At 33.6% G+C, this 27,425-nt stretch overlaps 1 protein-coding gene across 5 annotated transcripts in view; it reads right to left on the bottom strand.

Moving 5' to 3' along the window:
• The window catches only part of LOC126820647 (disks large homolog 1), a 358,192-nt gene that overhangs the window by 96,142 nt on the left and 234,625 nt on the right, over nt 1-27,425 (bottom strand). For all 5 annotated transcript variants that reach the window (XM_050548725.2, XM_050548744.2, XM_050548735.2 and 2 more), the window contains 3 exons: nt 7,029-7,165; nt 5,489-5,618; nt 2,260-2,359 (listed from right to left, as the gene is read on the bottom strand). In XM_050548725.2, coding sequence (XP_050404682.1) covers nt 2,260-2,359; nt 5,489-5,618; nt 7,029-7,165 — 367 coding nt within the window. The remainder of the gene's footprint in view (nt 1-2,259; nt 2,360-5,488; nt 5,619-7,028; nt 7,166-27,425) is intronic.

The raw sequence follows: 27,425 nt of genomic DNA, 5'->3' as shown, positions 1-27,425 counted from the left end.
CTTATGATGAAGCGTGCACACGCAAACCATTCAGCCATCCAACCCCACACAAACAATTTAGAGGAGATGTCTTTGATCCATTCAAACAACTAAACACACAGTTTATATTGTCAGTGGAAAGTCCAGTTTCCTTACTATTCAACTACAGCGTCCACATGCAATCATATTCAGACCATGGGCCATGTAGAATATTGGCATACTGTATATATCTATAGTACCTTGCTTTTCATTTGTAGTAAATAGTGCAAGTAACTACAACAGAAATGAACTGCACTGAGTTACAAATTAAATGTGAACAATATTTACTCACCAAAAACAAACAGTTTTCACAACATTAAAAGACAACTTTGTTGACTTATCTAAAATTTAAACATTCTTCATGTACTGGACATGCAATAAATTAGCAGCATTTTTTAAATGTGTTTTCTATTTCTACTTCTAGCATGATGATGTTCAATAAAACTGTGAATGCATGTTAAACAATAATGAAAGGTGCTGATTGAAATGTAAAAGCTGTAATAATTTTTTCTCAGTGTAAACTTAAACAGTGTTCATGACTCTCCATACAAAAGACCTAAAAAAAACTTAGCTTAAAGGAACTAAACCTCTTTAAGGTCAAAATAAAATTCTGATTTGGGTTGATCTGACATGTTATTTTGATTATTGATAGCAAAAGCTCTATATGGTCATATTTTTGTTTCGAAAGATTAGTAAACAGACCGCCTTCCTCTTCATTACAAACTTCAATTTTATTTTTTGCTTTCTGTGTTGACAGTGGAACCCAGTAAACATATAAAATCCAATGACAGCTTTATTTTAAACTTTAAATCAAAGAGATTTAGTCATTTTAAGCCATGCTTAAATGGAAACATCATTTCCATACAAATTATTCAGATAAATTTGGAGCTAAGGGAATGATATGTGTAGCTTAATGGGTGAAGTATGCTAATTTGGGTTAGTCTTCCAGTGATGGAGGAAGCACTCTTGTAGTTGTATGCCTCTCGTTCACTGCAACTCAGGGTAAATAACAAAAAAGATTTATTTGTAAATCACTGTCTCAAGAGTGGGAATATTAATACCGGTACATAACAAAAAAACAACTTATTCATAAAATGGAACATGCTTTCCTTTGTGAATTATATTAAAATGCTGTAAGGTATATAGTTCTTCTACTATTAAAGCATATAATATATTTATTCAGTTACTTTCTACTGTTGGAAAAGCAAATTACTTGTCGCTTATGCATCAACCGTTGTGCCCTTTATATTCCATGTAAATTCATCAACACAATAGATGTTGAAATGATGGGATATAATGGAATGTGAATATGTAGGTGAATACATGTAATAAAATTAAATGTACCAATATAAGTATGTAAATATGGCAAGTTTTGACTTAGTTTGTAGCTTGGTGCTAACTAATAATATGCCAATACACTAACAATCCTAAAGACATTACCTAAATCGCCTACGATAAGATATGACTAACTGGAAATCATGATAAATTTCAATCGAAAAAAAAAAACCCTAAAGGGTATGCTAAATTTGTCTAAAATGAAAATTTTAAAGCATCAAATATGGAAGTCACAACATCAAGGAAATATATAGTAAAAATCCAGTATAATTTTTCACAACATCAAGATTTCGATAAAATTACAGGGGATTTCCCTTAATAAATATTATAATAATTATATGTCACATAGAATTAGAAGATCAACTAGTTGACAATATCTAAATGTAAACAATGATAGTGTATAAATAGACATCAATATGGTGAGTGGTGTTAAATTATGCTGTATATGAGCTGCATGCTATATAAATATGCTGTGTAAATCCACTGTTTAAAGTAGAACTAATCAACAAGGAATCAATTTATCCATATTGCAGAATAATACGCTTGAACGTCAATAAGGAATGTTTAAACATTTATATTATTAATTTTCATAAAAATTCACAACATTTCACAAAACAACAAGTAAAAAACATCATTTGATTTCTTATTATTATCCCTTAAACGTTGATGAATTCTCAACATAATTTGCAATTCTAATGTGTCAAAATTTATGTTTCGGAAACCGAACATGCCAATGCATTGCCATTTACCTACCAATAACTTAAATTAGGCTGTCTAAAAGGATATAATATTTAATCATATGATGTAATTGTAAGAAAAAAGGAAAATAAGATTGTTAGAGTTATGTCCTCCTGACAGGAATCAAGGGATGTAACTCTGCATGCATCAATTTATCTTCTTCTATACCTGGTTGGTTCTTCTTGCTCTAAGACCTTTGCAGGAGGAGTTGGAGTGTTTCTATAGGAATTATTAGTGTTGGCCACTATAGCTTGTTCATTATGTTGTCCTGAAATTTTCAGATAAAAAAATGAAATAGATGTCCATATCATTTACTTCCAAAATTTAAAAGATTTATGATGAAGTAACAAAATATGGCAATAACTACATGAAGATGCATCATGTTTTTTTTTATATCCATCATTAGGAATCCAAATTGTCCAGACGAAATGTAAACATAACTAGGTGAAATGAAAACAGAATGTTACAATCATGTAAGTTTAAGTCTATAAATGAATTTAATGTCATGATTTATGCCAACCATCAAATGTGACCGCCTACCGCAAATTGAGTTGGAATTCGCAAAACATAATTTTGGACTAAAGACAAAATAAGTGAAAATACTGATTTTGATCGAACTTGAGATTTTCATAAAAATGAGTCTATATATATAATATTTATCGACACAAAAGATCAAAATAGCAATAAAAGATTTTAGAACACCTGTATTTGAACCTTTTTTAAGAGTACCGTATTCTTAAATCTGTCCTATTTCTTAGTTATTTTTCCTCACTCGCAGCAGGACGACCGGTCATTCCTCTTGCAAAATAATTGCCATCGTTGTAAAACGGAGAATCTCTAGTTTACAAATATGATCAAAATATTGTCGATAAATTGATTTTGAACAGATACAATCGAGTTTGATTTTGAACAGATACAATCGAGTTTTAAAACCCCTAAAAAATATAAACAAACTCCACCCGTTGCCAGACTGTCTACACAACTCGTTTGCTGATTGACCCAGACACTGCATGCAAAACATTATGGTTATGTGGCTGGCTCAAGCGTGCGATAAATATTTGGCGATAATGTTTTTGGGTACCTACATGCGATTCACTCTGATAAGTGACAGAAAAAAATTAATTCTGATCGTATATAGATTGCCGTTGAGTGTTATTCAAAACCACGTGGCCGATTATGTAAATTAATCGACAAGCGGTGTGTGTCATTGAGTAATACTAATCAACTGTCACGGGTCAATGATAAAGCCTGAATAATTAATCCAAGCGGTGATTATTAGATATCTCAGATCATCTTTAAAAAGATAGGTTGCCAGGCAACGAAACATTTTTAATTTTATAATGGTTGTAAATTATATGAAACTCTTATGCAAACAAAGATAGGTTGCCAGGCAACGAAACATACGCCCACAGCAGCTATATATCGTCCGGGCAGTCAACAAGAGTTGTCGCATACTTTTACTTTTTTCGGTAATGAAACATTTATAATACATTAAAATCTGATTAAGAGTAACAACTCATTAAGTAATTATCAGAAAACCATTAGAATTTGTTTGGTTTATAAAAAGTTCTGCCCCATGCTAACGTTTAGTATACAAAACTTTTAACATCATGGATTTAGCTGTTCAAGTTAACTCTGTGTATCAATCTGAAGTCAATCGGATGATAACGTTAGCCTCTAGAGCGTCCACAAGATCTTTCAAAGTGATAAAGGGCCATAACTCTGGCAGTAATTATTGGAAATTGCTGAAAATCAATAGGAATCTTCGTCTCATGACCTTAAACACTGTGTATAAATTTAAAGTCAATCGGATATTAACTTTAGCCTCTAGAGCATCCACAATATTTTTCAAAGTGATCAAGGGCCATAACTCTGGCAGTAATTTTCGGAAATTGCAGAAAATCAATAGGCTTCTTTGTCCCATGACCTTAAACAATGTGTATAAATTTAAAGTCAATCGGATATTAACTTTAGCCTCTAGAGCGTCCACAAGATTTTTAAAAGTGATCAAGGGCCATAACTCAGGAAAAAATTATCGGAAATCGCTGAAAATCAAAAGGCTTCTTTGTCTCATGACCTTACACACTGTGTATAAATTTATAAAGTCAATCGGATATTAACTTTGACCTCTAGAGTGTCCACAAGATTTTTCAAAGTGATCATGGGCCATAACTCTGGCAGTATTATCATAAATTGCTGAAAATCAATAGACTTCTTCGTCTCATGACCTTAAACACTGTGTATAAATTCAAAGTTATTCGGATATTAACTTTAGCCTCTAGAGCGTCCACAAGATTTTTCAAAGTGATCAAGGGACATAACTCTGACAGTAATTATCGGAAATCGCTGAAAATCAATAGGCTTCTTCGTCTCATGACGTTATACACTGTGTATAAATTTAAAGTCAATCGGATATTAACTTTGACCTATAAAGCGTCCATAAGATTTTTTGAAGTGATCAAGGGCCATAACTCTGGCAATAATTATCGAAAATCGTTGAAAATCAATAGGCTTCTTCGTCTCATGACCTTAAACACTGTGTATAAATTTAAAGTCAATCGGATATTAACTTTAGCCTATATAGCGTCCACGTTTCAATGTGGGCATATAAAAATAATTTATAGGCCTTAAATGGAAATAAACAAAATGTCCAATCATTTTCTTTTCGAAGAGAATTTTATTGATAGCTGAATTCCGTTTACTGTCGATTCTTCATACGGCATGCAAAGTAAGGAATGCATCTTGGATATTATTGTTTAAAATTCTCTTATCACCATGGGTCGAAAAAATGAGAACGACCAACGAGCCGAAATGCGACAATTCTCAAGTCTGCCATGGTTTCATTACATCAAAGCCAAAATGCACAAAAGTGAACGTAAGCATTACCAAAATTGAATGGTCAGCTTTAAACTGGACACAAGTACAAATTAGATGATTTTTGGTGATTTTAAACAATTTTTAAACAAATATTTGATATTGAATGAATGTAAAAGAAATTAATGCTAAATACACAAGATTAAATGATACCCAAGCTACAGTGTCAGTTGTTTGCTGTGCTGTGATAACTTCAAGCTATACTTTTTGGGGGAATGAGTCTCTTCCAGTGGGTAATAGAATTTTGTGGCAACTGCTTCTTTTAATCACCTTTACTATACAAATGGTATTGCATAGTCACATATACTCTAAATAGTCTAAAACATTTACATAACTGCTATAATCTTTATTGGCAACCAGTACCAAGAGGCTCAATATTCTGAGCTGAAACTTTCAAACATGGTAAATGGGCTAGTTCTACACATTATGGCCCGGTAATTTGTAAACTTTCCCCCCAAGATCCAGTGGGATAAAGCAGAAAGGTCTAGTAACATGACTTAAAAGTTCAACTAACTGTTATTACCTGTAAAAGATGAATCAGCATCTTGCATGTAAGAGGGTTTAGCGATTGTTAAATGAACAACATCTTGAGTAGCTTTCAGAGCTTGTACAGCAACTTCATGTGTAACATCTTCAAGATTAACTTCATTTACCTGAAAATAATGACAAGATAAAAATATTTACTTGGTAGGTATTACTATGAGAAGATAATACCATTCAATTTATAAATCTATACTAGTTACAATTTGACAACCTGAATTTTCCATAGATGTCTTCAAAAAACATTGTCCTTGGCATAAACAATCCTTATTTAAAGGAGCTAGAATTAACACAAATGGATCACAATACATTATAATAATGTAATATGAATGTATATAAACTGATTTACATTCAATCGTTTCCGTTTTTACGCTTATTTCAAATCAGTTATTTTCGGCGAAATACACCAGAAGTCTCAATCGAAAGACAATTTCTAGAGTCGGGTTATTCCAGTCTACATAGTATTTATTGCGCATGCACTCCGGATAAGAATAATTATGGCATCACCGTTTGACATGACTTGTGGAATATGTATAGTCTCGTTCTTCGAGCCCCTTGTTAAAAACGCATTATGGTACACGATTCGTATACCAATGATAAAATGTTTATTTTGTCTTAAATATTGGATATCAGAAGCCCATCTTTTCCTTGTAAGATCACAACATTGCTGTTGATTTAAATTGACAAATAATTTGTGTTTTCAATGTTGAAGATTTTGGATGATATTGAGTTAGAGACTTAGCTACTTTAAACATACATTATGCAAGAGCTAAATCTGTCTATTGCAGATCTTTCTTTAGGCCTGAAATGTTATCTAAATTATTAATTAGACATTAATTAACCTATCAAGACATTATCAACTCTAGATGGCAGCGCTAGCCTGCGATCTTAAGTGGATTGTGAGCTGATTTACTGCACAACTTTCCTTCTCGATTTAACGATTAAATGGATAATCGAGACTATGCTGTTTATTGTACTGACTTAAGTAATGATGACCGAGGCTAGGGGGAAATTTCAGTCGCTTAGTTCTCGGTTCATAGTGGATCAATTTGAATGAAATTTTCAGCAATTTGCCTTTACATTATCTAGTGTTTAACTATTATAGTAAGAACTGCCAACTCGTTACCGAATCTCCTATAATGTATCTTTAAGTAACTAGAGCGTCTACAAACAATTGTGGACACCAGCTGGCTGGGGGCAACGACAATATACAACCACATTTCAATGTGGGCGTATAAAAACTGTAACAAATTTTCAATAGCCAGCAATAACCCACTGCAAGTACTTATAGTCCTCTGTACATTCTCCCATAACCAGGCACCATTGTATTTATACTACAGTACAATATGTAATACTACTAAGCCAAATTCCAGTACAGAATACAGATTGTTGACGAATCAGATACAATAAAAATGACTAATTTTACTCTGGATTTAAAAATACTGAAATATAAGAGAGATGGTTAAATAACTTTTAAGAGCTGGCTCAGATGCAAGAAAAAAGTTATCTTTAAAATTACGTACAGCAATAAGTCTGTCACCAACAGCAACACGGCCATCTTGTTCAGCAGCACCACCTTCTATTAATTTAGTTACAAATATTCCATTATCTCCTGGAATGTGTTGATTTCCTTTTCCACCAGCAATACTAAATCCTAACCCTGTAATATAAATCATTCAAATTAATAAACATACACATAATAAGGCAATGATCACCTGGGGATTTCATAAAGATATGTTGTCAGGCAACGTCTGCAGCAGATTTTTTTTTATTGCATGAGCAGTCCACAGAGGTTGTCATATATTATTCTTTTGTGGGTAACATGAGCATTCACACGATACAAAAAAATGATCAAAAGAAATCAATATTGACTTCTCATGAACATAAGTTCAAACAAACATCCCGTTTTCATTAGCCCAGTCGGGGCAGAACAGTAGGACGTTAAACCCCATTTCATTTCAAACAAACAGAATAATAATTTTAGCCTCTAGAGTGGCCACAAGATTTTTCAAACTGATTAAGGGTGGTAACTCTAACAGTAATCATTGAAAATATTAAGAAAACAAGCCAACAGTGAGGCTGATGTCCCCCACCTAAATCCTGAAATAAATAGATTACACATATTAATTAATTGCACATTTATCTTTTTCAAAAGTATTGAGCAATCAAACTGATTATTAACTATACACTCTCTATCAGATAGAATCAAAGTCAAGGAAATTGTTTAGCTCTGCTTAGTTTTAGCGGGAAATGTTAATCATTAATCATTGAACTCCGTCAAAACATTCACCTAATGAACATCAAGTTTAAACATTCTACCTCAATTAAAAGCAGAGTTGTTATGTTCCAAAGTCTTGACCAATCAAATTGCTTATCGCTCCTTAGCCTATGCAGAAAATTCTCATCAAACTTGTCAAGGTAATGATATAATGAATCTATACTCGGAGTTTCACAGCTCTCACTTAATTATAACCAAAGTTATCGTGCCCAAAAGCATCAACCAATCAAATTGCTCATCTCTGTTTACCGTACGAAGATAATGTTCATCATCGAACTCCATCAAGGCATTCACCTAATGAACGCCTACACCAAGTTTGAACATTCTACTTCCATTAGAAGGAGAGATTGTGTTTCAAAGTCTCGACCAATCAAATTGCTTATCGCTCAGAAAAAAAATGTTCATTATCGAACTTAGTCAAGGTATTGATGTGACGAAACCATACACCAAGTTACATCGCTCTCACTTAATTAGAACTAAAGTTATCGTATCCTAAAGTATCAACCAATCAAACTGCTTATCGCTCAAAAGAAAATGTTCATTATCGAACTTAGTCAAGGTATTGATGTGAAGAAGCCATACACAAAGTTTCATCACTCTCACTTAATTAGAACTAAAGTTATCATGTCCCAAAATATCAACCAATCAAATTGCTTATCTCTGCTTACCCTAAGCAGAAAATTCTCATCTTCGAAATCCATCAAGGCATTCACCTAATAAACACCTATACCAAGTGTGAGCATTTTTGCTCTTAGGAGAGTTATTGTGTTCCAAAGTCTCAACCAATCAAATTGCTCATCGCTCTGCTTACCCCGAGCAGAAAATATCCATTATCAAACTTAGTCAAGGTACTGATGTATGAAACTATACACCAAGTTTGATCAATCTCAATCAGAACTAAAGTTATTGTGTCCCAAAGCATCAACTAATCAAATTGCTTATATCTGCTTACCCTAAGCAGAAAATGCTCATCTTCAAACTCTATCAAGGCATCTACCTAATAAACACCTACACCAAGTTTGAAAATTCTAGCTCAATTAGAGTCACAAAAAGTGTGACGGATGGACAGATGGACAGACAGACAAACCCATTTTAATAGTCCCCTGCTTACTTTGAAAGGCGGAGAACAATGAAATGAAATGGGGTTTAACATCCTATTGTTCTGCTCTGACTGGGTTAATGAAGAAGGGCATAAACCATGCAGTGTGCTATGAGGGAAATTTTGGCCATAGCAGCGGCACTATGGCCTACTCTTATATCGAATTCCAACTGCCAAGGGATCTTTTACGTGCATGCCAATGTGTACACAGGACCTTGGTTTTCCGTCCCATCTGACCGACTAGACAGCTGTCCTTGTCAGGCCCTCCGTACTACACCAATGATAAGGGGAAACCACGTCAGAAAAGAAAATAATAAGCTTCATTGCCTCATGAATATGGCAGAGGGCTGGGGCCATTAAATTGGAAATGTAATTAATTACATTACCATTACTTTTTGAAAGTACTCATTATAATTACTTTCTCATTTTTAGCAATGTAATTAATTACCATTACCCATTACTTTTACCCCCACCCCAATGCACATATAACTGGTTTACTCATTTTAAATATATTTATTATATTTAAAGGTTAATTACAAAACAAGAAGCACTAATTAAGTCATAAAACCATTATCCTTATATAATATAAAAAAAACACTTTTCAGCAAGACAAACACATCACAGCAAGCACTAACTTAGTCAAAATAAGATTATCCTTATCACAAAAACATCACAACAAGCACTCAATGAAATTAACCTTATATCAAATCAGCGACTGCCAGGCAAGATACGCCCACATTTTGCAAGAGATGGATAGAGAACAAGCTAAAAAACAAAAGCGTTTTTTTGTACAATCAGGGGCCATAATCCAGAAAGTTATGGTCTGAAATGCGCAAATATCAAAAGTGACTGAGATCTTAATAAAGATATGTTTTAAGTTTCATCAAAATCGGAAAAAAATTGTGACCTCTAGAGAGTCCACAACCTTGATATACCATATTTTTACACTATTATAGCATACGAGGGGCGGCCATTTTCTGGCAGTTTTGGTCTGATTTTCACAAAATAATAATAACAATATATATTGTTTATAGACCATTAAACAAAAATTGTCTCAACCGTCTTTACATGGGCATACTACACAGTATATACATAATAATAAATGAATAAAAACTATCAATAACTCATATACAAATGTATGCCTATGTTTTGAGGTTGGATTTAAACAGGCTGAATTTGGTGAGTGATCCAACTCAACCATCATTAGGGTGTAACGGCGATGTATTCAAACATTTTTTTAAATTGGATAAAAACTCTTAGAGGGACCACAAGCTCAAAACGCAATTTTTCATATGATCAAGGGCCATAATTCGGGAAGTTATGTGATATAAGCATAAAATTAAAGGTCGCATGTTTTGAGGTTGGATTTAAACAGGCTGAATTTGTTGAGTGATCTAACTCAACCATCATTAGGGCACAGGCACTTGAAGGGATTAAAATAAAACTTCTTACTACTGCTTGACCATATTATAGTATATAAAAGGTATTTCAGCCGCCATCTTTGTTTTCACGTTTTCAAGACATTTCGTCTGCGATCATCTCACAATACTCACTTCTTGTCGTTTTTATTGCCAACGAGGCCTTATATGATCATTATTCATTTGATCATGGTCATTTCACGGCGTTAAGCAACTTCGAGAGACCACGAAATGAGGTCAAAGGAAGTCCCTTTTGTTTTTATTAGTAAGTCTAGATCATCCAGTCATTTGCTTTATTAACATATCCATTATACGAGATTTGCTTAGGGATTGGGTGATCTAGACTGCATCAAAACAAACCCACGTGTGTTTGTCTGTTAAAAATTAAAAAATGTCCCTGGTATTAACTCCAGAGCAAAGTCAGGCTTTTGAAATTATTAAAATGAACTATATTGTTTAACGGGTCAGGCAGGTACTGGCAGTGGCAAGAGTATTCTTGTGCACGAAACGTACAAACGTATTAGGTGTCACAAAAAAGTTGCTGTGACTGCAAGCACTGGTATAGCAGTTAGAAGATTCCATTTAAAGTAGTTAACCCCAGAGAAAATGATACTGACATTTCGGTGAGATTTCAGTGAAATTTGAGTGAAATTTGAAAATTTTGCCCAATTTCACTGAAATGACCAAATTTCACTGAAATCTCACCAAAATTTTACTGAAATAAAAATATATTTTGGTCTATTATTACTGAAATTTCACTGAAATAAACAAAAATTTTGGTCTACTGAAATTTCACTGAAATAAAATATATTTTGGTCTACTGGAATTTCACTGAAATATTTATATTGCAAATTTCATTGAAATTTCACTGAAATTACAAAACATAAAAATGTCATTTTTTCATTGCAAATATTTTAATAACTGCATATAAAGATTTGTAATTTGTAAAAGAGACCACTTCGAAATTATGGCCTAATAGTGTCAGAAGACGAATTGTTTTTAATTTCCATTAATTAATCACATTATTTCCTGAAGTAGACAATTTCATTGACGTTTATTTTATTCGTCCATCACCGTGCGTAATCCATGAACACATGCTAAGTAATATTAACTACATGTTTAAAATGATGTCTAAACTTATGAATGACTCAACATCAAAATTTTTTCCAATATGTTCCGATAATCATTGTATTATGATAGAATGGCTATTTTCTCAAATGTAACACACGTGTTTCAATAGCCATATTTGGAAACGAGGTCATCAATTACGGCACCCGTAAATTTCATTTACAGTAAATATTTTACGATCAATTAATATAATCATGTTTTAAAATCAATCTCTTTTATTGTGAAAAGAGAGAATAAATCTAACCCATCTTAATTTCAAATTTTGAGGTCATTGCCGATTAGCGTAAACAATGTCAATGACGGAGATCACAAGGGTGTCAGGTAACAGGTGAGCGGCACTGTTTTTAAAAATTTTGGAATGGAAAACAAACGAAGGAATTTTTAATTCTATAATGGTTGTAAATTATATGAAACTCTCATGCAAACAAAATGACCTCGCGTGCATGTTTCATTACTAAATTGATAAACTGGTGTCGCTATTTAAACAGATTACAGCTACCTAAGTTCTTTTCACCGTTTCGCTAAAGGCTTCCGAATTTTTAATCAAATGTTGAAATTCCTGGAAAAAAGGCGCATATTTGGAATAATAGAGCTGTATTTGTTCGCATAATTTTCTCGATTATATGACCCCCAAAACACCTATCACAGAATGGTTTGTTGGGATAAATTTCGAAGTAGTTAATTATAAAATGGATGTACTGATAAGGCATATTTTCAAAAGCAGTCATGGGGAGTATATAGTTGTTTAAATTCTAGTAGATCAGGCTATGTATTGGTAAATTAACTTTCGTCATGCAAATTATGTGACCTGGCTATGTTTAGTTTTTAAAAAATAAGGTAAAACCGTTCTGTCTAAATAAATCAAAAGATATTTTAAAAGTAAATTATCAGTGTTATAACTTTGTGTATTCAGAAGTAAATGCCTGCCACTAGTGACAGCCGATGCACATTTATCCCAAAATTTATATTGTATGCTTTGTTTTTGACAGGATAATTTTGAAACTGTTGAATGCTCAAACAGCACACTGCATGGCACATGCCTATCTTTATTTAATATTATTTTGATTGTGTCATTTCAGGCCATATATTTTTATTATCATCAAAGAAAAGGACAACACTAGAAGGAAAAGAAAATTTAGAATACGGAATACAGAAATTTAAGAGATAATTAATAATATAGTAATATTGTAATTGTTTGAAGGTTTTTTTTCAGAATGCATGTTAATAAAGACTTTGAAATAGTAATGAGATTTCAGTATAATTTCAGTGAGATTTCAGTAAAATATTATTGAAATTTCAGTGAGATTTCACTGAAATTTCAGGGAGAAATTTGGTCAAAATTTTATTGAAATTTCACCGAGATCTCACGGAAATCTCATTGAAATTTCAGTAAAATCTCATTGAAATTTCAGTAAAATCTCATTGAAATTTCAGTGAAATCTCACTGAAATTTCAGTAAAATCTCACTGAAATTTCTATAATATTTTGACCAAATCTCTCACTGAAATTTCAGTGTGTATTTTCACAGGGGAATATACGTAAAATAAATTATCCTAAGCATGTTACATACTAATGACAATATTCAGCTGACATTCATAATTTGGGTCAGCTGTGACAGTCAATTTTATTTTTAGTAACACGCCTTGACCAATCAAAAATAAGGCCTTCTCCAACGAGACGTCATTGATCTGATTTCGTGTTATTTCCGGTCTCTCGAAGTTGCTTGTCGCCAAGTGATAGCGCTTCAAGTTTGATTTGTAATTAATAACGCTGTAAAATGACCAAATTAATTACATCGGAAGCCGAATAATGATCAAATAAGGTCTCGTTGGCAATAAAAACGACGGGAAGGATTAGAACTAGCGAGTATTGTGAGATGATAGCAGACGAAATGTCTTGAAGACGCGGAAACAAAGATGGCGACTGAAATACCTTTTATTTACTATAATATATTGTCAAGCAGTAGTAAGAAGTTTTATTTTAATCCCTTCAAGTGCCTGTGCATTAGGGTGTAATGGCGATGTATTCAATCGTTTTTTTAAATTGGATAAAAACTCTTAGAGGGACCACAAGCTCAAAATGCAATTTTTCATATGATCAAGGGCCATAATTCAGGAAGTTATGATCCAATATGTGCGAATATTGAAAGGAACCAAGATCTTATGTGATATAAGCATAAAATTAAAGGCTGCATCAAAATCGGAAAAAAATTGTGGCCTCTAGAGGATCTACAACCTTGATATACCACATATTTACACCATTTACATATTTACACCATTTATGTTATACCAGATGTGATATAAGCATAAAATTAAAGGCTGCATCAAAATCGGAAAAAAATTGTGGCCTCTAGAGGATCTACAACCTTGATATACCACATATTTACACCATTTACATATTTACACCATTTATGTAAAACTAGAGGCGGACATTTTGTCCCTCAGTTTTGGTCCGATTTTCAAGAAATTCGAACTCAACCATCATTACGGTGTAACGGCGATATATTCACAAGTTTTTTTAAAACGGATAATAACTGTGACCTCTAGAGGGATCACAAGCTAAAAACGTGATTTTTCGTACAGTCAAGGGCCACTAGAGCACTAGAGGGTCCACAACCTTGATATACCATATTTGAACACTGTTTGCGTTTGAGGGGCGTCCATTTTGTCCGGCAATTTTGGTCCAATTTTCACGAATTTCAAACTCAACCGTCAATAAGGTGTAACGCTGATATATTCAAAAGTTTTTTTAAATCGGAATAAAATTGTGATCTCCATAGGGTCCACAAGCTAAAAAATGTGATTTTTCGTACAATCAGGGACCATAATTCTGATCTTTGGGTTATAAACTTAAATTTCAACAAAATCAGATAAAAATTGTGTCCTTTATACAATCAGGGGTCATAATCTATGAAGTTACGGTCCAATACATGTCTCATGACCTTACACACTGTGTATAAATTTAAAGTCAATCGGATATTAACTTTGACCTCTAGAGTGTCCACAAGATTTTTCAAAATGATCAAGGGCCATAACTCTGGCAGTAACTATCAGAAATGGCTGAAAATCAATAGGCTTCTTCGTCTCATGACCTTAAACACTGTGTATAAATTCAAAGTTATTTGGATATTAACTTTAGCCTCTAGAGCGTCCACAAGATTTTATAAAGGGCGATAACTCTGGCAGTAAATACCGAAAATCACTGAAAATGAATAGGCTTCATCGTCTCATGACCTTAAACACTGTGTATAAATTTAAAGTCAATCGGATATTAACTTTAGCCTCTAGAGCGTCCACAAGATTTTTCAAAGTGATCAAGGGCCATCACTCTGGCAGTCATTATCGGAAATCACTGAAAATCAATAGACTTCTTCGTCTCATGACCTTAAACACTGTGTATAAATTTAAAGTCAATCAGATATTAACTTTGGCCTCTAGAGGTCCACAAGATTTTTTGGAGTGATCAAGGGCCATAACTCTGACAGTAATTATCGAAAATCACTGAAAATGAATAGACTTCTTCGTCTCATGACCTCAAACACTGTGTATAAATTTAAAGTCAATCGGATATTAACTTTGGCCTTTAGAGCGTCCACAAGATTTTTTTAAGTGATCAAGGGCCATAACTCTGGCAGTAATTATCGGAAATCGCTGAAAATCAATAGGCTTCTTCGCTTCATGACCTTAAACACTGTGTATAAATTTAAAGTCAATCGGATATTAACTTTAGCCTCTAGAGCGTCCACAAGATTTTTTAAAGTGATCAAGGGCCATAACTCTGGCAGTAATTATCGGAAATCGCTGAAAATCAATAGGCTTCTTTGTTTCATGGCCTCAAACACTGTGTATAAATTTAAAGTCAATCGGATATTAACTTTAGCCTATAGAGCGTCCACAAGCAATTGTGGATGCCGGACCGACGGACTGGGGTTGACGACAATATACAACCACATTTTAATGCGGGCGTATAAAAATACATTTTTAACATATCGGAAGAAAAATATAGTCTGTATTAAGAGTTCCACAAGAAATTGTAGACGATTGACATAAGAAAAAAGGATGAATTTTCATCAGATATTTTTGGTCTGCTCACAATCTAACCACTTCATAAACACAGTGTTGTTCTCCCCATCTAAATAGAAATCTTAAAATAGAATGAAGAATGAACATAAAACGAACGGAACTGATGCAAAATCTAATTAAAGATTAACACCTATCTATAATCTTTGAAAATTTTATGGCTTCTGCTTAAAGTAACATTATTTCATTCCTTTCTTGGCCGATGTGCATTAAAGAAAATGTGTCGATATAATTATATTTTTCTTGTTTAACCAGATGGGTATCTCTTTATATTTAAAACTATATGTCCATCGACAAAACCAATGATCAGATATAGCCGACTCTCCCTTCAACACTCAAGAGATTGAGCCAAAAATGATACTTCAATTTCGAAACTGACAGATTTCTAATGAAAATTTAATTGCCTATAGAGCTTGCCACACATCTCTTAAGGGGGTGGACAGTAGAAAATTCCATGTTTTTTTAAAAATTGGGGTAATGTTACCAGGGCTGTCGGTAATTTTTCACAGATGATTAGCAGCACTGCTAATCAAAAAGTCCAATTTTGCCAAATTTGATTAGCAAATTTAAAAATTGATTAGCAGTTTTTCAGTTTCAAATCAACATAAAACACCTAAATAACAAGATTATTTTAATTTTAATTGATAGCAAATGATTAGATTTAATTCTTAAGATTTTTTTAGAATGTTAGCACTTCTACAGCTAGCTGTAAACATTTCTGAATGAATGTAGACTTTTGTTAGGCCTTATGTCTGAAGCCAATTCTTGGCAGTGGCTTCTTATTTCTTCGTTAGAAAACAATTTCGTCTGCTTTTTATCGTGTGTTATTATTTTTGTTCAATCGGAAGCACGCAGTATTTTACGAATAATCTCGATTAACTAGACGCACGCGATATAAACAATAATAGTTTACGGGAATTCTTACTTTCATTTCTCACTTTACAATACGTTTACACGTATTTATTTTTTATATTTTATTTACAATACGTGGGGGATACACTGAATTTATTTTTTTCAAATTGAATACTGATATAATTACTCGAAATTGACATGTCTCGCAACGTGAGTGGTACTACTTGATTCCCTATTTCCGGTTTAATAGTCCCGATTCATAGAGTTATGTCCCTGTATTATATAGTATCATGAATTGAGTCTGGGTAGTGCGAGAAGAAAATGTCACACGGAGAATTCCGTTTTGTTTATAAAATATATTTGATATTTTATACGCGTTGAAAGTGTTGAGAAATGTGGATAAATCTTTGTGTCAATATCCAAAATGACAGGCATATTATTGATTCGCAGTTACTGCGAATCAAAAACGTTAGATTTTAATTTTTGATTAGCAACGGACAAAATATGTATCGCAAATTGCGCTGCGATACTGGTTGTCGGCAGCCCTGAATGTTACCATATTTACACATCTAAGAATACATCATGTGAGTAATGCAAAAATGGTTGAAAAATTTTCCTGGGGGTATCCGTTGCTATGGACACGGTGGCTATCTTGGATTTCTGGTTATCATTTTAGTCATCCTATTTCTCAGGAACTATTCAACAGAAAATATTCAAACTTTGCAGAGAGGCTACTGAAATGCTTCTTTGTGCAATAGGAAAGTTTCAATACAAAATAATAATTAGAAAGAAAGTTATGATTATTTTACTTTTAGTGTCAATGTATAATGTTTTCCAAGTGTAGTGGTTGCTATGGCAACTATACATCCGCAACAATTTAGCAGATTTAAAAAAAATTCTCCTATTGCATAAAGTAATCATATATAAAGCTCTGTTCCAAATTTCAATAAAATCTTACAATAACTTTCAGTGTTACTGGATGACTAAAATTGTAAACGGTAGAAAATACCTGTTTTGAGAAATCAACAACCAAAGTTTAAAGTATTTCATTAAAACAACCAACACCAATATAATCAATTCATATATTTTATTTTAATAATTTATCTTTTATAACCTATATTTTCTATGAGTATTTTTATATATATATATATATATATATATATATATATATATATATATATATACATATACACAATGTTTGAATTACTTTGACCCATTTCCCTTGTCTATAATTGGTTTGTAGGTTACTATTTAGCTCATGACAGCTTCATACGTTTTGCCTCCTTTCTTTTTATTTTCCATTGATTTTCGCAAGGATTCTTTTTTTTTGTTTTCTAATGTTTTTGAATCTTTCAGAAGATTCATGGGCAGATTTTTTTAAGTCGTTGGTTCTCCTTTTTTGGCAAAAACATTTTGCATTTGGCCCAGGACTGAGCAAATCCCTATCCATAATGTCAATTATAGTGGTTGACCCCTTATTGAATTCTAGAATTCCTCTAGCCACAGCATATTGAACAGTTATTAGTGAAGTGTTTTTGTGTTTGGGTGCCCTTGTCCAAATCACAAATTTTAAGCATTCATTATTATTCTGTGTGCCACTCTGCAAACACCTCTTTAGAACTTGAGGTGACAATAACTGCTCAAAGACTGGCTTGATGGCTTCCAGTACATGTAAAGGTCGTGGTGGTGTATGCACACCTCTTGCAGGAACTGCAATACCATCGGCAATCTGACGGTTATACCAACACCACGAATCACTGCCCTTTGGACAGTGATCGTCATGTGGCTTAGCATCATCGAGATAATGGAAAAATATTGACCATGTGCCATTAATCATGACAAATTGTGTATATGATCTTTTATCGCTCTGCCGTAACAATTTTGCATGGGAACTACTCCATCCTTAGTAAGCCTTCCCTTACCATCGATTGGGCAACCTTTTGGCTTTATTTTTTGGACAATATTTTCCAAATTGTTCCTCATTCGCTTACTGACGTGGTTAATACAATCCTTGTTTTCGACTGCATAGTCAGTGCCACACGGTCCATTATTTTTATTCAGTTTGCATGTTCAAACTGTCATTTAAAAGTGTTGTATATCTAAAACCAAATTTCTCAATTGATCGTTCAAACATTTTCAAGGTGGCAGCTATTTCCATGCTCTTTGTAGAGCCATGATGATTTATTTGGCAGACTGGTCTGTGAGCAGTGCAGTATACCAAGTTACATATTCCTCGGAAGATCTGTCCATTTTGTTTTGGGAACATAATGTGCAGAAGTTTGACAGAACCTAAGAATCTATAACTAAATTTGTTAATAAATCAACAATGAGAACTGAATCAAATAACGTGCCACAAGGTCTAAAAATAACCTTATTAGGTATTCAAAACCAGTTCTGGCAGGTATAGGCTGGCATGGTATTTTTATATCTATGTGAGGGGAAGGTTTCAATAGGGGAAGTCCCAAGCTTCGTAACTGTATCAAACATGGCGGATGTTTACAATTTGGGAGCCGAGTATCTCGTGTGTGAAATACCTATTGTTTTTAAATTTATATCAATAGTTTTTATGGAAATCGGGTGAAATAGAAGGAGAGAGATCATTCAAAACCAAATTTTGTCGAAATATATAAGAATTTTAAAAAAAAAATGACTGATATGTGTTCTTAGATAGTGTACGTGACAGATAATCATGAAACCTCAAAAACGATTTTTATTATGATAAATGTTTGTATAAACAATTTTGCAGTACCAAAACAGCTTTAACCCGGGTTTCAAATGATATTTTAATGGAAATTGATAATAGAAAATGTACATTTTAAATTTTATTAAGATTTATCTGCTGCTTTCGACATGGTGGACCCTTCCATTCTTCTACGTAGACTTCAACTTAAATTTGGTAATTATGGCTCTGCATTAAATCTTTTAGAAAGTCATCTTGTGGGTAGAAAACAGTGTATTTTAGTTAATTGTCAATCGTTGCCTGAATCTGTTTTGTCATCTGGGGTTCCCCAAGGTTCTGTTCTTGGTCCGATTTTATTTACCCTCTATACGTCACCATTAGGTGATATTGTCAGAAGATATGGTCTCAGCTTTCATTTGTATGCTGATGATACTCAGTTATATATTTCATTTACACCTAATTGTCCATCTTCTTTCAATTTATCAAAATAGCAATTTGAGAACTGTATTAGTGAAATTAGAAAATGGATGTCAAAGAACTTTCTAAAATTGAATGATGATAAAACCGAATATTTGTTATTCCGCTCAAGGCATCAATTAAGTAAATTTGCACATGATAACCCCCCTGTTGTAATTGGTAATTGTGATATATTTTCATCTTATTCTGCTCGTAATATTGGCGCAATCTTTGATAGTTTTATGCTAATGGGAGCTCAAGTAAATAATATTTGTAAATTGTGCTATATTAATATCAGAAATATAGGTAAAATACGTAAATGTGTAACTACAGAGGCCACTAAGTCATTTGTTAATTCTCTGGCCACTTCTCGATTAGATAACTTTAATTCACTTTTAGTTGGTTTACCTTTAAAGCTCATAGATAAATTACAAAAAGTACAGAATACTGTAGCTCGACTTGTTACTTTAACTAAGAAATGTGACCACATAATTCCTGTTTTATATAATTTACACTAGTTACCTGTTAAATTATCAAATTGATTTTAAGATTTTATTACTTACTTTTAAATGTTTAAATAAATTAGCTCCTGTTTACCTCTCAGATCTTTTAGAACTTTATACACCTGGCCGAACATTATGTACATCAGATAAACTACTTTTAAAGCCCAAAACTGTTCAACTAGTCTCTTATGGTAAGCGCTCTTTTAGTTATCGAGCACCTGTTTTATGGAATAATCTACCATTTAGTTTAAGATGTTGTACATCTCTATATTTTTTTAAAAAACAACTTAAAATACATTTATTTAATCAGGCTTTTAACCGACTCTGTATACAATCGTTAACATGTCCATAATCTTGTTGTTTATTTATGAATATACAACTGGCGGTAGTTTTTACTTTGATGTCCATAGCAGTTATATCTCATAACAACCTGTCATAACATCATCATAGGTTGACATATTCGTTCATATCAACCGCTGATGACGTCATGACAGGTTGATATTTCATATCAACCGCTAATGATGTCATCTCAGGTGAATATATTCGGCTCATATCAACCGCTGATGACGTAGATGATCGAAATAATACAAAAAAACACAGAAATAAATCTTTATTCTTTTGACAATTAAAATTTGTTATGGTACAGTTTCTAACATTCAGGACCGAAATAGACGGCATACTTATCGACATACATGTATTTAGATCGGTTATCCATGTCTAAGACATGTTTCAGAATTTTCTTTTCATCCACATTGCGATTATTTGTCCACACACTACACGACTTGAAAGTATTTATCAGCCAAGAGTTCCTTTGTAAAGTATTTTTGGGTACTTTCCACTTTAAACAATCGGTCAAATCCTTCTCTGAACATACCGAAAACCTTCAATCATGGTTCACTGTCAGAATTCTTGGAAAAGAATGCCTTTTGGTCCAAATTTTCTGCAGGCTTTGGATAGATCCTCGTCGATATTTGCATTCACATCTATTCCATCGTCAATATGTTGGCTAAAAAGGATTGATTATTCGTCTGACTTCGTATTACTATCTATTTTGTTTTTGCTTTCAATTCAATAGTCCAAAATGGCGACGTATAAACAAAAACATGCACGTAATTGCTCATGATTACTTCGGTAATTTTCGCTATTTGGCAGAAACTATCGGGCAATTATTCAATCATCGTTGCCTTTTAATGGAAGAGCCCATTAAATTTAAGGGTGAAATGGCGTTGTATATATTGGATATAAACCTACTCTCCCTCGGATTGATATGGTAGAGAACTTCTCTACCATATCAACCTCGGGTAGGTTAATATCCTATACTTACATTGTCACTTTGTAAAGTGCCCCTGAACATGTTATATGAAAGGGCGCACTGTAAATATGCTGTAATAATAATAATAATAAATAATAAAAAAGTACCCAATTCAGCACTTTAACTTTAATATGAAAAGAGATTCTGTTCCTATGAAAGTGTATTTGTTTGTTTAATATTTCTTGCGATCTATTAAATGTAGTTCCCGATTTGAACTGTTATGAAGTTTTTACGTTTCAACTTCTATCTCAAAAGAGTCTGCTGACTTCACAATAACATCTTCATTGCTACAAATATGAAATAAAACGCTACAAATATGAAATAAAACGCTGCAAATATGAAATAAAACTCTTTCCAAACAAAAGTATTCAAGCAAGAAAAAAAAGAAGAATTAAGTTGTGAAAGGAGATTTGTAAAACAAAACTTCTGGAAGCTTTAAAATTAAAAGAGCATCTAAAATTTATCAAAAAGCTTTGTAAGGTATTGTGTCATTAAGAGCGTGTCCACAAGAGCACCATGCAGAAATTGAAAAAAACGATAACCCGGGGGGTCAGCAAATTTCAACCATACTTGGTCTATGGTCACCCCTAGGTGACAGAAGTCACATGATGAAGTGAAAAAATTTTGAATGGACAACTTCCGGTATAACTGGAAATTGTTGTTTTGGGGCAAAAGTTGACATATTTCGACCAAATTGTTACCCTAATTTCAAAACGCTCCTACCCGAAATGTTGTGTCTCTAAATTTTTGATATTGGTCAGGTATGATAGGCCTAGTAGTCGTCTTAAAATCCTGCAGTCGTTTGGGAATGAATGAATCGTGTGGAATTTTCTGTGAGTGATCATAAAGTGGTCATTTTACATATGTTTAAAACTATGCTATCCTAAAACGCATGTAGCTGCTTCTGTGAACGGCATTTCTCAAAGTAAATGTCAAAAGAAAAAAACTGACCGGAACGCAACCCACTAGAGTGCTGTAATATTCTGAAAATGTGTAAAAATGGTATATTCCACGAAATTCGTCTTTTCACTGATGACCGACTACTATTTTCAAGAGTTCAAATGACCGTTGATTATAAACATTAGTACTATTTTTTGTTACTTGAACGTTCCTTGTGCCAAATATACTATCTTGGTTAAAAATTATGAAGTTTTTATGACAAAATCGGACCTTCGCGGTCATCGTAGGAAAGGGGCTTAACTGGTGTATAATTTTGCAGAATCAGGCAACGATTATTCTCATCTGTATTCAGTAGTTAGTAGCACGGAAGTGCATAAATGTAAGGACTGGCATAGCAAGCTTTTATATTAGCACAATTTAACCAAAGCAGCACCTTTTCAGCAATGACCAACGATTATCTTCAAATCACTACTGATCATCACCATTACTTGTAATATTTCGTAATTTCAACGTGAATCGTGTCAAATAGATTATTTTGTTTAAAATCATAATATTTTTGTGACAAATCTGACTTTCACGCTTGCTTTATAGCCATAGGGAAGAGTCATAAGTGGTGTGTAATTTTGCAGGGATCAGACCACTGTTATTAAGATCTGTATTCATGAGCAGATCATCGTATAAATTTGACTGACATGACTATCATAAACTTGATATCTATTAATTTGTACACCTTCTCATGTAAAGAAGAACCATAAGAAGAAACATTCAGAAGTGTTCATGTAGGGACATTTAATGTCTGGTATTGAAATCTCTGAAGGGAAAGATAGATCACAACAGGATTTATGGAACTCCAGGATAATGTTGACTGCATGTGCCAAACTCCTACATATACCTACGTTCGAGCAGAAGTGCTCACTTTCTTAGATTCCTACGTTCGAGTGTAAATGCTCTCTGACCTTCCTTCAAGGTTTTTGGACCCCAGAGTACTGTTTTATTTTGTAGTACTGTTTTTGACCTCTTCTCCTTCAGGGATTTCAATATGGAATCATCATAGCCTCCCGATCTGTAATGACCCTCCATGAAAACTTCCAAATGTTTCTATACAATGATCGGCTCCTAAATACAGATGGGAATAAGCTGGTCTGATTCCTAAAATATGTTTGACCAAAATAACCTATTTGGCACAAGGAACATTGGTAGAAAAGGTGTTGTATAGTCGTCTTGCTGATTGTGTGACTACGACTTACTGTCACTGGATCATCTACAATCCCCTCATCCTTAAAACCTGTTACAAGAGCGAACACATACATCCCTCAGAAACACTTCTTTTACCCAAGAGCTAAAATATGCTTACACTGAATCGTGTATCATATTTCACCTTTCATTTTATCATATTTATAGAAGACGATTTGTTCTGTTTAAATTGCATTGGACATTCATGAAACTCGTCCCTGGTCTAACACATAAGACTTTAGATCCTAAGGTTTGTCATTGAGTTAAGTGGTGTGACAGCATGCCGGTGACATGGTGTGGTGTTGTTTGTCCAACCTCATGGATATTCTCTTTTCCCACAAGTGTATTATTGAAGTAAAATTGTACCATATGTTAGTCCCAAAATGACCTAGTTTGTGTTGAGTGGACCTTAAACCCCATTCCTCTCTCTTAAGTCAAAATCACCCTTGCTAACGAATATATTAACTTAGTGATGATGTCCATAGATACAGTATGCATCACCATTATGCTAGTCCCAAAATGACCTAGTTTGTGTCAAGTGGACTTTAAATCTCATTTTACTTTGTTCCTCTCATGTCTAAATCATCCTTGCTAACGACTAAATGGAATATATTAAATTTGTAAAGATGTCCATACATATACTTCATCTGGGGTATTGATAGACGGAACATTTTATCCTAATTTTTGGTGTTTTTAATATATTTCTCCTGTTTTTATTATGACTGTTCCGGTCATTTTTATTTTTTATTTTGTTAGTAGGAAGGTTGCTAGTTGTGGGTAACATTCAACTTTGGTCCTAGTCCCTGCAAAGAACGAGCTATAGCCTCTTAAACATTGGTTTTTATTAAATTCAATTTTCAGAGAGAGTTGGGTATCCAAGGTATCATTAGCAGTAGAAACTTCAAACTCAGTGTGAAGGAGGAACCTGAGTGGTCCTACTAATGCCCAAAATTTTGTCTATCCAAATCAATTATTGTCCGAATAGCAGGTCATTCAAATTTGGATCCAAAATTGCCTAATTTTGGCTTATTTTTCGATTAAAAAATACTTTTCCAATTTTCCAGGTCGGTATCAACTGAATCAATCTAATATTTTGTGGGGATGTATCTGGGTACTAACCCATCTCACAGAAAAAATTTGGTCCAAATCCCTGACCCAAGGGTTATCACCCCCTGCATGGTGCTCTCGCGGACACGCTCTTAACATTTAAACATGAACAAGCCACCTAGATGACTAAAAGGATAAAGGCCCACAGACATGCAAGTAATAGATTTCATTGGATATGAATTGTCCTTTATATTACGAAAGATGAGCAAGTTTCACACCTTTTAAATTCAGGTAATTACAAAACTTAAAAAAAAATATATTAGGTATGTAAACAACTTAAACAAATAAAATGTGGCGTCATTTTAGTATCCTGACTCATGCATCACCATTAAGCCAAACCAATTTTATTTCCATTTCTTCAGGGTTATGATAAATAAATCTGATTAAAGGATAATGCTATAGTAAAAGTTTAATTTAATCATTTTCTTAGTTCATTGTGTAACGGATTTCAGAATTATTTCTTTTTTAAAAAAAAAGTTTTGGGAACAAATAACGTTAAAAAACACTTTCGGATTTCAGCAATTATGGAAACACCCGACAATTAATGAGCTGAAGCTAAATCACGTGACCTGATGTAAGAGCTAGGCGACTCTCGTGTAGCAGTCAATGTATATTTCAATATGGCATCGGCAGAAAGTGACAGCTTGTTAGACATTGATTTCACCCTGAATGTTCTTCCCAATCAGTACGAGCCCATTCGAATGGCGAGCAACAACGGTGACGATAATGGTTTGGACCATTCTGCCATTTCTATCTACAAAGAATGACAAATAGGCACTAAAAACAGCGTAGGCCTACCTTTTCTTATCACCATAGTCCTTGGAGTTGGATTCTCGATAACTTTTCACTTCATTTATTGATGTTCAAACTTCATCGGCGAAAATATATCGGAGAAAAACTATTAATTCCAATAAGTTTACCCTAGCCATAGGGTAATACGCATTATATGCTAAACTAAACAGGAGCAGCCACTACAGCACATCACAAGTGTATCACAATATAAATATTCATTATTAATATTATTATTATATGCCCTAGACTACTTTGCTTGTGCAACAATTGAAAACGAGGATCACATACATAGGGTCATGACTCATAGGACTATCGGCATCGGACCGGAGTATCAGCGTATCGCTCAAAAAATATTCTATCACACTCATTTACCTAGTTAAATCTGACGGACTTCCTACATCTAGGATTATCTATGATCGACTGCAAAATCGTCGACATAGGCCTACACCTATTACTGACGCGGAAGACGCTTCGAAGTGGGGATATTAATTTACATTTAGTATTTAGCTGGCCTACCTAGCTGTGTTGTTTACATTTCGTTGCTATGGTTACATCAATCATTTCTATTGTTAGATTTTGAAAGCGTGTCGGTTTCACCATAGAACTATGCATGGTTTTAACATTGAAAGAGAACATAACTGCTGTATCTTGATCGACATAATAATATTATTAAAATTGCACTGGTCACGTTTGTAAGCAGATAACTCGAAATGCTCCGAACAAAGAGAAGCGTGTTTTGACATCACCTTGTTGACATCACTGTGTCCAGACCATTCTGCGTGTTGCCTCGCTTGGAAATTTTTAAAAAATGATACATGCTTCCCGATTTATTGTTTGTGCTATTAGTACATCCCCAAACAACACAATTGACCATTTTTATGCTTCCAGTTAGACAAAATGACTGGATGCAGTGCTCAGTTGCAATAGCCTTCACTCACGGAAAAAAATCAAAACGAGGCTGCAGATATGCATAAAAGTCAATTCAGGGTTTTTTTGGTATCTTTTTCCTTTGTAAAAATATTCAGAAAGACTTATAAAATTTCGCAGGGCTAAAAATATTTTAATATTAACATTATTTTTCATATTAAAACAACTTTTTGCGACAGTATTCTCCATTAAATTTCAAAACTTAAACAGAAAATCAAATTGGTGTGGCCTTACCACATCATTTGTCCAGAAACTATAATTCTAAACTCAGGGATGTGCCTACTATAAAAGTTACCAGCACCAATATAGGCCCTACTCTGCCCAGCAAAAATATCTTTAAGCACATTTCCAACCCACTGCCATTTTCTTGTAAATAAATATTATTTGAAATGGAAAAAATCATCTTTATTTGTTGGGAGATGCTAATTGTAGGCCAGTTGGGGAGGTTCATGAATTTCCAGAGTCCACAATGGCCACTTTATATAAATGAGTATTTTGGGGAATACTAACCCTAACCCTTTTTTAGAAGACTGAATATTTTTCTACGCACATCCCTGTAAACCATGGTTTCCATATCGGCGGTATATGATATGGTCAGGATGGAGGGCTTTTGAAAATGACCGAAACTGGATCAGACCCGTAGGTCATTTTGCAAGCCGGAAAAGTAACATATTTTGTGCCAATTCATAAAATCCATAGACATGACCAAACCTTGTGCGTGTCGTGATGTATACTGTCGGGTATAATAAAATTAACAGCGTTTAGTAGTCCACAAATGGAAACCACTGCCAATTAATTATTCTTGCGTATATTGCTCTAATCACAATCAACGGAGGATCAACATCAAACAGATTAACAATTAATTAATTTTTAATTAGCTGCATTTTGTTTTATAATTAGGCCTAGTACTGTGTGATCATTCTTAAAACCAAGTTGTTGTAACAGCATATTTGCCGACTTTCATCGCACATGCTGCCATATTTACTGTAAAAGCGAATGATATATATATATATATGTTAGCGTTCTTCACATCATTTCAAAATGTTGAAATTCCAGACCTTTCAGAATAACAAAAGAAAGCGAGATGATGATATTGTCCTCATGAAGACAGTTCCTCTCCGCAAACCAAAGTCTGTTGTCAAATCTTAACTAAATG

Source organism: Patella vulgata, chromosome 1, assembly GCF_932274485.2.
Source record: "Patella vulgata chromosome 1, xgPatVulg1.2, whole genome shotgun sequence".
In the NCBI taxonomy this organism is placed as follows: Eukaryota; Metazoa; Mollusca; class Gastropoda; family Patellidae; genus Patella; species Patella vulgata.
Note: the sequence above shows the minus strand (reverse complement) of the source record. Positions and strands in the feature narration are given on the sequence as shown.